The sequence below is a fragment of the Acinonyx jubatus genome, chromosome B2 (assembly GCF_027475565.1).
Source record: "Acinonyx jubatus isolate Ajub_Pintada_27869175 chromosome B2, VMU_Ajub_asm_v1.0, whole genome shotgun sequence".
In the NCBI taxonomy this organism is placed as follows: domain Eukaryota; kingdom Metazoa; phylum Chordata; class Mammalia; order Carnivora; family Felidae; genus Acinonyx; species Acinonyx jubatus.
In genome coordinates this window covers 87,591,474-87,606,350 of record NC_069385.1, presented here as the reverse complement: position 1 = coordinate 87,606,350, position 14,877 = coordinate 87,591,474, and the positions used below count along the sequence as shown (strand labels likewise).

Sequence of the window (14,877 nt, the reverse complement as noted above, 5' to 3'; positions counted from 1 at the left end):
ATCTGAAAATATTTTTGGAACTTTTTCATACACACTAAGGTGTATATTGATAAATTATGTATAACTACATATATAATCATATATCCAATTATATAATTCTATGTAGTGTAAAACTCTATTGTGTTCTCTTTGGTGATGAGGATTTTCTAGAGATAATGATGAAAGGAATTGTAAGCTCAATTCCAGTATTTTGTTTTGTTGCAGACCTGCAGCCACTTGTTCACATGGTTTCGAGGCACAATGAGGCATGCTGGCTCTTGGAAACTTTGGCTCTGGATGGCAATGCTTCTGCTTCCTGCTTCCACTTCCGTGACGGTCAGGGACAAGTCAGGTATCCAGGCCACCTCTTTTGTCCAGTCACCAAATGTTATTTATAGTCTTCAAGTTATTTTTAAAACTCATCGAAGTAAATTGTTGGGGTTAAGGAGGCCATAGATTAAATCTACAAGTACAAAATAAATTCATTCTTTTTTCCCATTGACCTTTAATTTTGCACATTGAGAATTTCTAAAATCACCTCGTTTTCCCATATTATATTAGTCTAAATAGCCTTTCCTTCCTTTCATTGATATTTACAAATATAAATATATGTGTGTGATTCTCTGCATGTACTTTTCTTCTTTTACCCCTTGTCATAAGTTAGAAGTACACATGTCTATCACTAATTAGGATTAACCAGGGACTTGTCTAATCTTAATTAGGGAAAAGTGAAAACTAGGAGATATAAAAGGAAATGTAGTTTAAGTAAGTTTTATAGTATCTCAGATGAAATGTACAAAAGATGAACAGTTGTTAGAGCACTTAGCACTAAATAGATATTTATTTGCAGTTATTAAATTATCAACTTCACAAATATTTCCAAAGGGCTTGAAGGCAGTTTGAAACATTTACTCTCATCTCTGATTTTTAAAAATAATTACATGCCTAATTTGGAAAACTTTTCTTGAACTTTGAGTATGTATAAACTACTGATTTAGATGTACTGTTAAGTCAAACTAGACACACTAGAGAAGCCATTTGCTAAGCAAAGAGACACTTCAACTCTCCTACGCAAAGCATCACATATAATGTATTCTGACGGTGGTCACATATGATGATGCATTCTGAAACTATGAGTCTTACTGTGCCTACTATTTTGACTATATCTTTAAGAAGTATTGCTAAGGGGTATAAACACGCTCTAGTAGAGACTTCTGAGTTTGAAGCACACATAAAAACAGTCTAAGGTATAACAAATCTTAATCTTTTAGTGTTATGTAAGTCTTTGTGATTTTTTAAAAATTTTTTAAATTTATTTTTGAGAGAGAGAGAGAGAGAGAGAGTGACTGAGCAGGGGAGGGACAGAGAGAGAGGAAGACACAGAATTGGGAGCAGACTCCAGGCTCTGAGCTGTCAGCACAGAGCCTGATGCGGGGCTCAAACTCACAGACTGCGAGATCATTACCTGAGCTGAAGTCGGACGCTTAACTGATGGAGCCACCCAGGCGTCCCAGTCTTTGTGATTTTTATATTAATTCGTCAGGAGGTGCATTTCCTAATAATCCACATGAAAGTTTGAATATTCTGCCACTGTATCAATGATATCCTGAGGCTGTCATGCTTTTTTTGGGGGAAAACACTTTCCTTCCTCAGTGAGAAATAAATCAGAAGTGACTCATGGCAAAAGGAAGTCCATAGGGCAAGGGGCGTTCACTCTGATAATGTTTTGACTCTTAATTTCTTTATGTCCTCTCCTTTTTTTTTTTTAAATTTATATACAAGTTAGTTAGCATATAATTCAATAATGATTTCAGGAGTAGAATCCAGTGACTCATCACCTACATATAACACCCAGTGCTCATCCCAACAAGTGCCCTGCTCAATGCCCCTTGCCCATTTAGCCCATCCCCTCACTCAAGATCCCTCCAGCAACCCTCAGTTTGTTCTCTGTATTTAAGAGTCTCTTATGTTTTGTCCCTCTGCCTATTTTTATATTATTTTTGCTTCCCTCCCTTATGTTCATTTGTTTTGTATCTTAAATTCCACATATGAGTGAAGTCATGAAATTTGTCTTTCTGTGACTAATTTTGCTTAACATAGTACACTCTGGTTCTATCCATGTTATTGGTAATGGCAAGATTTCATTCTTTTTGATTGACAAGTAATATTCCATTATATCTATGTACCACATCTTCTTCTTCTTTTTTTATTTAACTTTATTTTTTATTTTTTAAAATTTACATCCAAATTAGTTAGTATATAATGAAGCAATGATTTCAGTAGATTCGTTAATGGCCCTTACCCATTTAGCGCATCCCCCACCACAACCCCTCCAACAACCCTCAGTTTGTTCTCCATATTTATGAGTCTCTTTTGTTTTGTCCCCCTCCCTGTTTTTACATTATTTTTGTTTCCCTTCCCTTATGTCCATCTGTTTTGTCTCTTAAAGTCCTCATATGAGTGAAGTCATATGATTTTTGTCTTTCTCTGACTCACTAATTTCACTTAGCATAATACCCTCCAGTTCCATCCATGTAGTTGCAAATGGCGAGATTTCATTCCTTTTGATTGCTGAGTAATACTCCATTGTATATGTATATCACATCTTCTTTATCCATTCATCCATTGATGGACATTTGGGCTCTTTCTATACTTTGGCTATTGTTGATAGTGCTGCTATAAACATGGGGGTGCATGTGTCCCTTCGAAACAGCACACCTGTATCCCGTGGATAAATGCCTAGTAGTGCAATTGCTGGGTCGTAGGGTAGTTCTATTTTTAATTTTTTGAGGAAGCTCCATACTGTTTTTCAGAGTGGCTGCACCAGTTTTCATTCCCACCAGCAGTGCAAAAGGATTCCTCTTTCTCTGCACCCTCGCCAACATCTGCTGTTGCCTGAGTTGTTAATTTTAGTTATTTTGTTTGTTCCCTCCTTTTAAGAAGCATTAGTAGGTAATGCAATTTGCAACTTAAAAGGAGAGGATAAGACTTCTTTGGTTAGAAAGGAAAATGAATCTTTGGTTGAGATGGACACAGTTTTAGGGACATGCTAGTGCATAATCAATGCTTTTAACAATAATAATGATTTGAAGGATCTACAATAAATCAATTTCCAGTTTTAGTTTGACCAAGAATCATCTGGGGTATTGATTCCTAAATCCCACTCTGAGATTGCCATTATGCAAGACAGGCTGGGTGGGATTCAGCAATTAATTTCTTTAACAGACTCCCCACGTGAATCTAATATGATATGTCTAAGGAAAACACTTGTAGAAATACTCACCTTTGGGAGTATTAGCTGACATTTTTGTCTTTTTTTTTTTCTTTCTTAGCTGGTTATCTTGCATCTTACCTACCAGGTTTTTATTTTATTTTATTTTATTTTATTTATTTTTTGTTATTTTTGCCTTTAATAACTTTTTTAAGTTAAAAAACCGTGGTAGGAACACAACATGGCATCTACCCTCTTAAGAAATATCTAAGTGTATATATAATTCAGTATTGTTAACTATAGGCACAATGTTGTGCAGCAACATTAGAACTTAATCATTTTACACTACTGAAACTTCCCCATTCTGGAATTTTCCTGAATGTTTTGCTTTTGCAGCTTTGGTATCACAATTATTTTCTTTTTAATTTTTTTAACGTTTATTTATTTTTGAGAGAGAGGGAGAGACAGAGACAGAGCACGAGCGGGAGTTGGGGCAAAGAGAGAGGGAGACACAAACCGAAGCAGGCTCCAGACTCTGAGCCACCAGCACAAAGCCCAATGCAGGGCTCGAACCCACGAACCACAAGATCATGACCTGAGCCGAAGTCGGACACTTAACCGACTGAGCCACCCAAGTGCCCCATGGTATTGGAATTCTTTAACCAGGTTCTATTTATTGTATGTGGGACTACTAAAATGCATATATTCTGGTCCAATTAACTTTACCAAATTTATCTTTCTGAAAGATTTTCCTAAGGAGTGTGAATTCAGAATTAATCTGAACTCTTAACAAGATTCACATAACATGAAGCACTGAGAGAAAGTAATACAGACAAAAATTAAGAGTTGATTTTTATCAGGCTGTTTGGTAGAAGGTGCTCCTGAAGCAACACATACTGAACATGCCATGGCAATTGCTTAACTTCAGGTATCATTTGCATTAACTGAAAATGTTTGCACAGCACTGTCATAAGGATTATTGAAGAATATGACACGCTGGGCATGGCCTGACAGGGGGCTCTTGTGTCTTGTGTCTCTGATTCACAGTGCAAGGTTCCCTTTTTAGTTTCCTCATGTGCAGACCTGTGTGTGTGGTCACTAACCATTTACCGGAGGGAAGTGATTACATCTAAAAATAAAATATAACAAATCTGAGGGAGAGGCTAGGGTTTCAACTTTGGAGTCTGTGAAGTTGTCAACAGTCTACTGTTAAACCTAAATATACGAAGGATAAATTGAGTCTTTTAATTGCTTTATTTTAACTCTATAGTATATTTAATGATGCTTGGAATATTGTTCCAGTTGGGATGGAATTCAAGAGTAATATGGAAGGATGCAATACAACTTGAATTTTAAAATCTTGAAGCCATTAAGAATTCAGTTATTTCCTATTCTTTTATCAGTTTTACTATTACATTGAGATTATGAGTTAAGGCATATTTATATACTTTCATATTGTAGATAAATAATTTGAATGTGGCAGTTTCAGCTCAGTTGTCAAAAGAGGATCATATTAAAGAGAAGAGAATTGTATTAAAAACATACATTGTGTAGATCTTAAAATTTGCATTAAATTTTCTTAAAACTTTCCACTGTGATAGAAGTTTATGTATTATGTTTATGTAATTAAAGGTTCCTCTTTTTCTTCTACTTTCCTAAATCTGGTCTAAGGCCAAGTACTGAGTTATCATCAAAAATAATAATCAATCAAAAATAAAAGAGTAAGGAAATGCAGCAAAAAAACATCCCCCCAAAACAAAACAAAACAAAAAATAAACCAGACTTGATAAAAGGAGAGATGATAGAATGCCATTTCTTTTACTTATGGTAAAATATCATGTTAAGTGTCTAGATGGAATTGATTATAAACTTAGGCCCTAGACCATACACATACACCTTTTAAAGCTAGTTTACTATCAATTATAAGGAAAAACTGATATTCTGAAATTTGGCTTTTATTAATTGAAACAGACTGCACTCTTAAACTCAAGAGTGGAAAGTGTGCTATCGTATGGAGGGTTTTGTGTTTTTAAGAATTCCTCATGTTCAATGTGGTGCCATGTAACTGACAAATATACTGTGTAACTCCTAAATTTTTAAAGTGGAGGAAAGTTTCACAATTATAAATAAATATTATAGGTCCTAACCAGGTATTCTTTGGAGAAACAGTTTTGTTTTAAAAGCAACAACAACAACGACGAAAAACCCACAAGATGCTATAAGGATTTTGTGATCTTTTGTGACTTTTCTGTTAAAATAGCTGTGTTCTCACTTTTTTTGTTTTCATGTTTGGTCACTTTTCCGTATTATTTTTGTTATATTCTGGTCCAACGATCTTTACCTATTATTTATTAACCAGTGTTTTTCTCCAAACTTGGGACACTCTGTAATCCTTTTCAAAGATATTGTCAAAGTAGGAAATGTACAGGGGTCTGCGGGCAACCCGTAACAGTAAAATAAAAAGGACTGCTTCCCCTGCAGTCCAACGGGAAGTCTGTTTTAGTCTTTTTTTAGAAAAAGCGTGAAACACCTAAAGGTTCTTCTTTGCTCTATTTATGAAAAGAAAAGAAACCAATTCTGTCTCTTGGGTAAATTGCTACTTTTCACGTTCCTGACTAATCTTGAGGCAAATGCTGTGTTATAGGTTTTGTTACTAAAAGTAAAGAAAACAATTTTCTTTAATGCATGTTAGAAAAGAAGAGTGATAAATAGAACATCTATGCAGCTAGACAGATTTTAATTGTGATTTTACAGGTAATAATAGCTCCATAATGTATTGAATGTGTACTTCTGAAGATATGAAAAAATAGGAAAAATAAAGCAAGAAAAATGGATGAGGGAGAGAAATGTTGAGATTTCTCAGGAGGTAGTCCTTTCCCATCTTTTCTTCTCAACTCATTCTGCGTGTAATCTCTTCCATCTTCATGGCTTTAAATGTGATTTATATTCTAGTACTCCCAAATTTACTTCACACACTAGACCTCTGTTTTAAGTTCCATGCCTGTATTTCTATCTATCAATAACTTAACAATTTGAATTTCTTAATGGCACTTCCAACTTAACATTTCTTTCTTTTAAGTTCATTTATTTATTTTGAGAGAGAGAGAGAGAGAGTGTGTGTGTGTGTGGAGTGGGGAAGTGGGGGGGGAGAGAGAGAAAGAGAGAGAGAGAGAGAGAGAGAGAGGGAATGAGAATCCCAACCAGGCTCCATGCTGAGAGCACAGAGTTTGAACTCACGAACCTCAAGATCACGAGCTGAGCCAAAATCAAGAGTTGGATGCTTAACTGACTGAGCCACCCAGGCGCCCCCAACTTAAGCTTTCTAACTCCTTCTCTCTTCCACCACAGATTAATTTATTCATTGACAAATCTTTTCTTCGTCAAGCGGGACTCATTTACAGAAACTAAATTTTTACCCAGACAGCTAAGTAAACCAATTCTCCTTCCTCCCTACATTCAGTCCTTTATCACGTTATGTTGATTCTTGCATCTCAATTACTTCCCCTTTTTTCATCTTCCACTGTCACCTCTTTAATCCATGCTACCATCATACCTGGCCTCACTGAGTATTAGCATGTGAACAGGGTTGCCGGACAAAATATAGGACACTGTGTTATATCTGAAGTTTAGATAAATAATGAATTTTTTAAGTGTAAGTATGTCCCAAACATTGCATGGAATATACTTATACTAAAAATATCTTTGTTATTTATCTGACATTCAAATTTAATGAGCATCCTGTTTTGGTTTCCTTCTGTATTTGGCAATCTTACATGATATGAAGGGAGGAGAGGTTGTTTATTATGTATAGGGTGGGCAGGGAAGGCTGCCCTCATGAAGGGACATTTAAGCAGAGACATGAAAGTTGTGAGAGACTGAGGGATGTGAACACCTGGAAAGAAGCATATACCAAGGTCCCAAGGAAGAGGCATGCCTGGCAGGTGGCAGAAATAACAAGAAAGACTAGGAGACTGTAATCAGGTGAATGAGGAGGAGGAGGTGAAGGCACATTTACTACTTAGAAATGGATCTGTGCTCTGTATGTTACCAAAATCTGATTTTTTTTTTAACATTTATTCATTGCAAAGAGAGACAGAGTGTGAGCGGGGGAGGGGCAGAGAGGGAGGGAGTCAAGGAATCCGAAGCAGGCTCCAGGCTCTGAGCTGCCAGCACAGACCCTGACGTGGGGTTAAAATCCTCAAACCATGAGATCATGACCTGGGCCGAAGTCGGACATTTAACCGACTGAGCCACCCAGGTGCCCCCTAAAATCTGATTTCTAACTTTGCGAGATCAAAGGCTAGACCTTGGGATCTAGTAAATTCACCAAAGCAATAAATACTGCCCTGTGAGACTTCTTGGGAGATGGTTGACCCTTGCCCTAGAGGACTCTTCCCAGAAATGTGAACAGGTAGGCTTATAAAAGTATATCTTTGAGTAACATGTCTTCCCTAAAGACTTCTATAATTGACAGGTGAATATTGTGATGTCATATTATACCTTAAATACATTGTTATTTAAATACAAATGTGTGGAAACGTGCACTTTAGCAAAGTTAAAATATAACTTATATTTCCACTAGACAAATTATATATTTTATTTCTTTGCCATCAGTAAGGCAATATATAAATAGCTTAATATTAAGAATCTTTAACACATTGTAAGAAGTGTAAGAGAATACATTTATATTTATTTTTCATCATGCCTCCAATGTTGACTGTTCTTTTTGTCTTCGTAGTGCGTAAGTAATAACTTTGCCTCCTGGCTTTTCCCAAAGGCCAGAGGCCTTTGTGGCCATGGAGAGTGACTAGTCTGTTTGCAGTATGAACATCAGCAACACACACAAATCTTTTAGGTATTAAATCAGCCGAAAAAAAAAGAAAAATTAAAAGAATGGGTTTTAACCAGCTAGGCTTCTTAGTTGTTTGAGAGGATAAAGAAGTAATTCAACATGCCTTCAGTGAATAGTAAAAAAAAAGTGAGAAAGCGGAACTCAACATGTCTTCAGCGAATACTATATTAAACTAAAGATTTTTGTGTGAATGGGTATAGAAAATAAATACCAGAACAATGATAGGAAATAAGGTTTCAAAAAACAGGTGAACTAATCTCAAAGAGAATACTTAGCAATATAATGGAAGGCTCAGCCAGCAGGTAGGAACACAGTATAAGGATTTAGAGATTAAGGGAACAAGAGATTTTTTTTAAAGCACCCTTGAAACTGAGAGCCTGAACAAAATGCATTTCTACTAAAGAATGGAGTGTCATAGATACTCTTACTTTGTTTAGAATGTGGTTTAAAAAGCAGTGTTCAATACAGAGAAAAAGTTGTCTGACTTCTTAGGAAAGAACCTATTTCTTATAGGAAATGGGTTTTATTTCAACTTCGCCATTGAGTCACTAGGTGATCTGAGGCAAAGTTGTCTAACTTTTCATGAATAATTTGTTCTTAGGTCCTCAGGATTCTAATTTTTAGAGAGATAGGAGAGTAAAATATTTTTTTTAAAGTATGTATTTTTTTGGTACATAATCAAGGTAAAATCTAGATAATCTACCCATATCAGACCTAGACGCCCTCCTTTGAATATCCTTCCGATCCGGTGAGCTGCCCAGGTCCTTCAAGCCAGTTCAGGAGGAAGGTGGGTCTGATAATCACTAACAATATCTTAGAATGAATTTGTCAAAAACCTTTGCATTTGTTCTTCAAAAGGTCTGTTGATTAAGGGTCCCCAAGTAGTGCATATTTCATGGTGAAATTTTAGTAGTAATTACTTTTGGAACATTCCAGAGAGCCTTTGCAGTGACACTGCTGCAATGATTCTTCTCTGTCTACCTGTTGGGATGACATTTGGATCTTATCAGTTGTTCTTTAAGGTATATGCACATTCACTCAAAAAGTGTGCTTTACTTTATTTTAAAATATATATGTCAATATTTATAGAAAATAATACAGCCAACTTGTGAGAGCAACATCTGCTTTGCCATTTGTATGCAACGGATCCCTAAGACTCATGCATTCAGATGATGGCACCTTGAATCTTACCCCCAAATAATTAACATTTAGTTTTCCTTTATTTTGTTCAGGTTTTCACAATAAAGCACATGCTCTAAATATATGAAGCTACATTTGATTTTCATAAACTAAAGATTTTAGTGGAGACTTACTTTCATGAATATTGCTGGAAATGTTGAATTCCATTCATTTCAAAGTGACAGGTTTATTACTTTGACATCATCCTATGTTCATTAAGTCTTTGGAAGAATTTAAGACAGACATGTATTGTTTCCAAGTTGATGGTAGGCCAACAGACCCCTTAAGATGAAAGTATCATAGTAGAAACTCCCTTTCTGCTGTCGTGAGATTTGTTTTGTCAATCATCTGTTGGGCTTTCCCTACATATGTTGTGGAGAGTTTAAAGTTAATCTCATTTATTACAGTCATATAGTCATTCAAATTCATTATAAAAATTTGATTAGAATTTCAGTTTTGTTTTGCAGGAATCATTTTTAGCTTAGTTTCTTACAGACATGCTGTTTTCCTCATGTTGATGAGGTACTACACATACAAAGCGTCAATCTTAGATGCATAGTGCAGTGAATTTTTTACATACACATTTAGACATCTGTGTCAATTTTTACATACACATTTAGACAAATGTGTAACTGCCCCTCAGACCAAATTATAGAACGTTTCCAGAACCCCAGAAGCCTTTCCTCTATCTTCTTTCAGGTAATATCCCACCAAGGTAACCAGTACTCTGACGTAGATTAGTTAGTTGTACAGTCTTTTGAACTTCATATAGATGAGATTATACAGTCTGTATTCTTTTGGGAATGGTATTATTTTTACTTAATAATGTATCTGTGAGATGCCTTCAAGTTGTTGCATGTGTCAGAAGTTTATTCTTTTTTATTGTATACAATTTTTCATTGTATATACCCCAATTTATTCATTTATTCCCTTGTCAGTGACCATTTGGGTTTCCATTTTTATCTTATTATGAGTAATGCTACAAATGAATATTCTCTTCTAAAAGGGATATTTACACTCATTTTTTTATGCTCATTTTTCTTGGGCCATTGAATTTCCAAGTCATAGAGTTCATGTGTATTTAGCTTTAGTGAACACTGTCAGTTTTCTGAAGTGGTTGCATTGATTTCCACTCTCACAAACCATGTGGGGGAGTTCTTTTGCTCCACATTCTCATCAAAACTTGGTGCTGTCAGTTCTTTAATTTTTAGCCATTTAGTGGGATCTGATCGTGGTCCTACTTTGCATTTCCTAGATTACGAATGATGTTGAGCACATTTTCACATGTAGGTTGGGAACGTGGATCTTCACTTTTGTGAAGTGTTTAGATTTTTTGTGCGTTTTCGAAACAGAGTTTTTAGTCTTTTTTTCTTGATTTATGAGAGTTCTTGTTTATTCTGGTTATGATATGTTATTGGATAGACATATTGCAATAGTCTGTGGCTCCTTTTCACTCTTTTAATGTCCTTTGATAAATATTTTAACTTTAATGAATTCCAATTTATCAATCTTTTGTAATTGGTGCTTTCTGTGTCCCCTTAAGAAATCTTTACTACTCCAAGTTTGTGAAGATCTTATGTCTTTCTGTAGCCCTTTATTGTTTTACATTTCACATTTAGGTCTAATATCATCTGTAATTAATTTCTCTGCATGGTGTGAGGTAAGGATCAAGGTTTAGTGTTTTTCTATATGGAGATCCAGTTGATCCAGAAACATTTATTGGAAAAACAATCCTTTTCCCACTGAATTACAGTGGCACCTTTGTGGTAAATAAGAAGACCACATGTTCTCAGGTCTGTTTTGGACTCTACTCTGTTCCCTTGATCTCTTTATATGTGTCCCAATACCACGTTATAGAAATTACTGGTATCTGATAGTGTAATTGTCTGGCTTGTTCTTCAATTTTGTCTTAACTATTCTAGTTTTCTTGCAGTTCCATATAAATTCAAGAATCAGCTTGTCAGTTTCTTGCACACACACACATACGCTCACCCACACAACCCTTTGGTATTATACTGATTCTAGAGATAAAACTGACAATTGACATCTTGGCAATATTGAGTCTTCCAGTGTAAATAGTTGGTTTAACCTTTCAGTTATTTAGGCCTTAAATCTCCCTCAGCACTGTTCTCTAGTTTTCAGTACAGAGATCTTGAGGAGATGCTTGGTTTTTATAAAAATGACTATGAATTCAGATTAAAAAATTTGGCAAAGTTTACAAAATATCCAATTTTACTATCTATTCAGATCTGCAATCATGTTAATATTTCTGAAATAGGAATTTCCAAAGTAGCTAAGTAATCTCTGAGATTATTCAGTACTACAATTTCACATGTTTGTATTGCAGCTTTTAAATTTTTTTTTTTTTAACATTTGTTTATTTTTGAGACAGAGAGAGACAGAGCATGAACGGGGGAGGGTCAGAGAGAGGGAGACACAGAATCTGAAACAGGCTCCAGCCTCTGAGCTGTCAGCACAGAGCCCGACGCGGGGGCTTGAACTCACAGACCGCGAGGTCATGACCTGAGCCGAAGTCGGCGCTTAACCGACTGAACCACCCAGGCGCCCCTTAAATCTGATTAAGTGACAGCACTATTTAGAATCTGATTCATTCTTTTAGTTAAATATATTTAGATGATGCTCTGTCACCACCCCTGAAGTTCATGATACATTTGTTAAATGAAGGGCTGAGGAGCTGAGCAGTTGAACTGAGATTCAGTACTTTCCACTTTCCAGAGAGCAAGAAAGCAGTTTAGTTTTAAGCAGTTTATCTCCCTCACTGGGTGTTGTATGGAAGCCAATTTGACAATAAATTGTATCTTAAAAAAAACACTTTTAGGTCAATAAACTCAACCAGGATTTTAGACTTGGAGAATTAAGAATGTGATTGTGTGATGCCATAATAGTTAATTAATTATTTTTAGAATATCTGTCCAGTTATATAGTTACCTTGGCATATTCTAAAAATTTGCTGCATTTTTCTCACAATTGACGGTAACCTTCATAGAATCTAGCCTGAATTAGATTTAAGCATATCCCAGACAACAAAAAGCCAATGCATGCATATATATTACTTTATTAAGGTGTTGTGGTAGTATTGAATATATGCATTCACTGTAAGTAGAGACTAATTTTACCTTTTATTTTTTAAGTTTCATTAGGTGCCTTAGCACATAATTAGTACTTTCTCAATGATTTTATCTAATTTTTAAAAGTATAGGCCACTTTTGTATGGCAGATGTCTTTGCTTTGTAATTTTATTGTGATAATTTCCATCTGTATGGCTGCTTTAGTCAATTCAAGCTGTTCTAGGAATGTCCTAGGTTGGGTGGCTTAAAGAATAGACATTAATTTCACACAGTTCTGGAGGCTGGGAAACTTCAGGTCAGGGTTCCAACATGGCCAGATGCTGGTAAGGGCCCCCTTCCTGGTGTCCTTATATGGTGCAGAGAAAGGAGGAGATATTGTTTCTCCATCCCCTAAGGATGCCAGCTCCATCATGAGAGCTCTACTTGTATGACCTTGTCCAAACCTAATTACCTCCCAAAGGCTTCACCTCTAAATAATACCTCATTGGGGATCAAAGCTTCAACATATGCATTTTGGGGGGACACATTCAGTCCATAGTAGTCCCCTTCTCTAAAGTGTACTATCACCTGACAAGAAAAGTTGAATCAAATTTGTGTTCAAATATAGTAGCAGTTCATTTGTTTTAATATTAGAATATATTTTGCATATGAAATTTTAATGATGTTAAAGCTGATTTCCTAATGTCAAAAGTGTATAGCAACAATTAGAAAATTAGAGTAATATAGCAGTAGTAGTAATGATAGCTAACACAAGCATTCACTCTGCACCAGCCACATGTAACCCTCACAAACTCACAGATACTCTGAGGGGGGTAATACTCTTATCCCCAATCTATAGACATTTAACAAAATTGCTTATTATTTTAATTTTATCTTAAGTTTCTAGTTGTATTGTCTGATTCAAAGTTATTGAAAAAAATTGATGACAAATGCAGTGCAAATCTTCAATTTTTTTTTTAATAGAAAAACAGTGTCCTGTACTGAGAACAGAGGGACATCAGTTTCCACAGGACAACAGAGATAAACTTGAAGTTTCAGGTGAGCTTTATAATCCTTTGCAAAGAAGCATTTTGTATAAAATTATCAGCACATGTGGAGTTTATCACAAGTGATTCTTTGACATTATAATTTAGGCTGGTAACATCAGTATAAGAAAATAAAAAGAAGGAAGATAAATGATGTAGAAAAAAAGAGCAGAGTACTATATTAACTAACAACAACTCAACTTCTTGGAGAAAAAAAGTTATTTAAAATCATAGAAGTTGTATCCATTGTAGAAATTTTGAAAAAAGAAAAGAAAATTTAGTAATAAAAGATCTCACTACCCAAATACAGCCATGATTCCTATTTTGGTATAACATTCCTATCTTCCTTGCTCTGTCTTCCTTTCCTCTCTCTCCCTCACTCCCTCTCTCCCTCTCTCTCACACACATACATAATCATGATACATATTTTGAATTTGAAATCAAAGCATTTACCCACATCAGTATATATTCTTCTAAGGCATGATTTTTTTTTTTAAAACAGGACTGCTTAAATTTCAACTAAATTGCTGTAATATTTTTTTTAATGTTTATTTATTTTTGAAACAGAGAGAGACAGAGCATGAGCAGGGAAGGGGCAGAGAGAGAGGGAGACACAGAATGTGAAGCAGGCTCCAGGCTCTGAGCTGTCAGCACAGAGCCTGACGTGGGGCTCGAACTCACGAACTGTGAGATCATGACCTGAGCCGAAGTCGGACGCTTAACCGACTGAGCCACCCAGACGCCTCTGTAATATTTTTTAGTTAACTAATTTCCTGTCTTAGACATCAGAGCTGCTACAATGAGCTACTATGATTATTTTCTTAAGATAATTCCTAAGTCAAAGAAAATTAACATTAGAGTCTTTTGCAACATATTTTATACTTCTGTAGCCTACAAGGAGAAAAATGAAATCAAGAAGTTTTGCTGAGCCCAAACAACAGAGTGTTATTTGAAATAAATCAGTCTATAGATAAGGACGACAAAAAATCCTATTTAAAAATCAATATCTCTGTGAGTTTCCTAATTTTAACAAAACTGCTGGATTAAATCATTTGTTACATTTTATAGGTTTTGACCTAGGAGAGAGCTTTTCTCTGAGACGTGCATTTTGTGAAGGTGATAAAACCTGTTTCAAATTGGGAAGTGCATTTCTTTTTAGAGATACCATGTAAGTAAATTTTTCTTTACATTTTAATAATATTACATGAACTATTTTCTAAGAAAATTTCAAATAATTTGTTTAAAAAATAAAAAAATATCTTCTCAATGGTGTCATACTCACTTGAATGCTGTGGTAAGTGGGCTTTTTGTATATTTGTTGTTTTTAATAATCTTTGGAATCTGATCCTATCCTATGGTATAAATGCCATTCACCCATACAGATATAGGCATAGTCTTTGCAGAATAGTAATTAAAACCATTTTGAAGAAGTATTATTTATGTTTAAAGTAGATATAACCAAAGTTAAATTTTAAAATGTGAACCTTAAAACAGAAGACGCAGTGTAGATTTCAAGACAAGAGGCTGATATTTATTGTAACC

At 35.3% G+C, this 14,877-nt stretch overlaps 1 protein-coding gene across 1 annotated transcript in view; it reads left to right on the top strand.

The window, feature by feature from the left end:
- The first annotated feature begins 204 nt into the window (after positions 1-204).
- COL19A1 (collagen type XIX alpha 1 chain) overlaps positions 205-14,877 on the top strand; it is a 329,235-nt gene continuing 314,562 nt past the window's right edge. Inside the window, exons 1-3 of the mRNA XM_027057488.2 lie at positions 205-331; positions 13,274-13,348; positions 14,404-14,503. Coding sequence (XP_026913289.1) covers positions 241-331; positions 13,274-13,348; positions 14,404-14,503 — 266 coding nt within the window. The 5' untranslated portion in view covers positions 205-240. The remainder of the gene's footprint in view (positions 332-13,273; positions 13,349-14,403; positions 14,504-14,877) is intronic.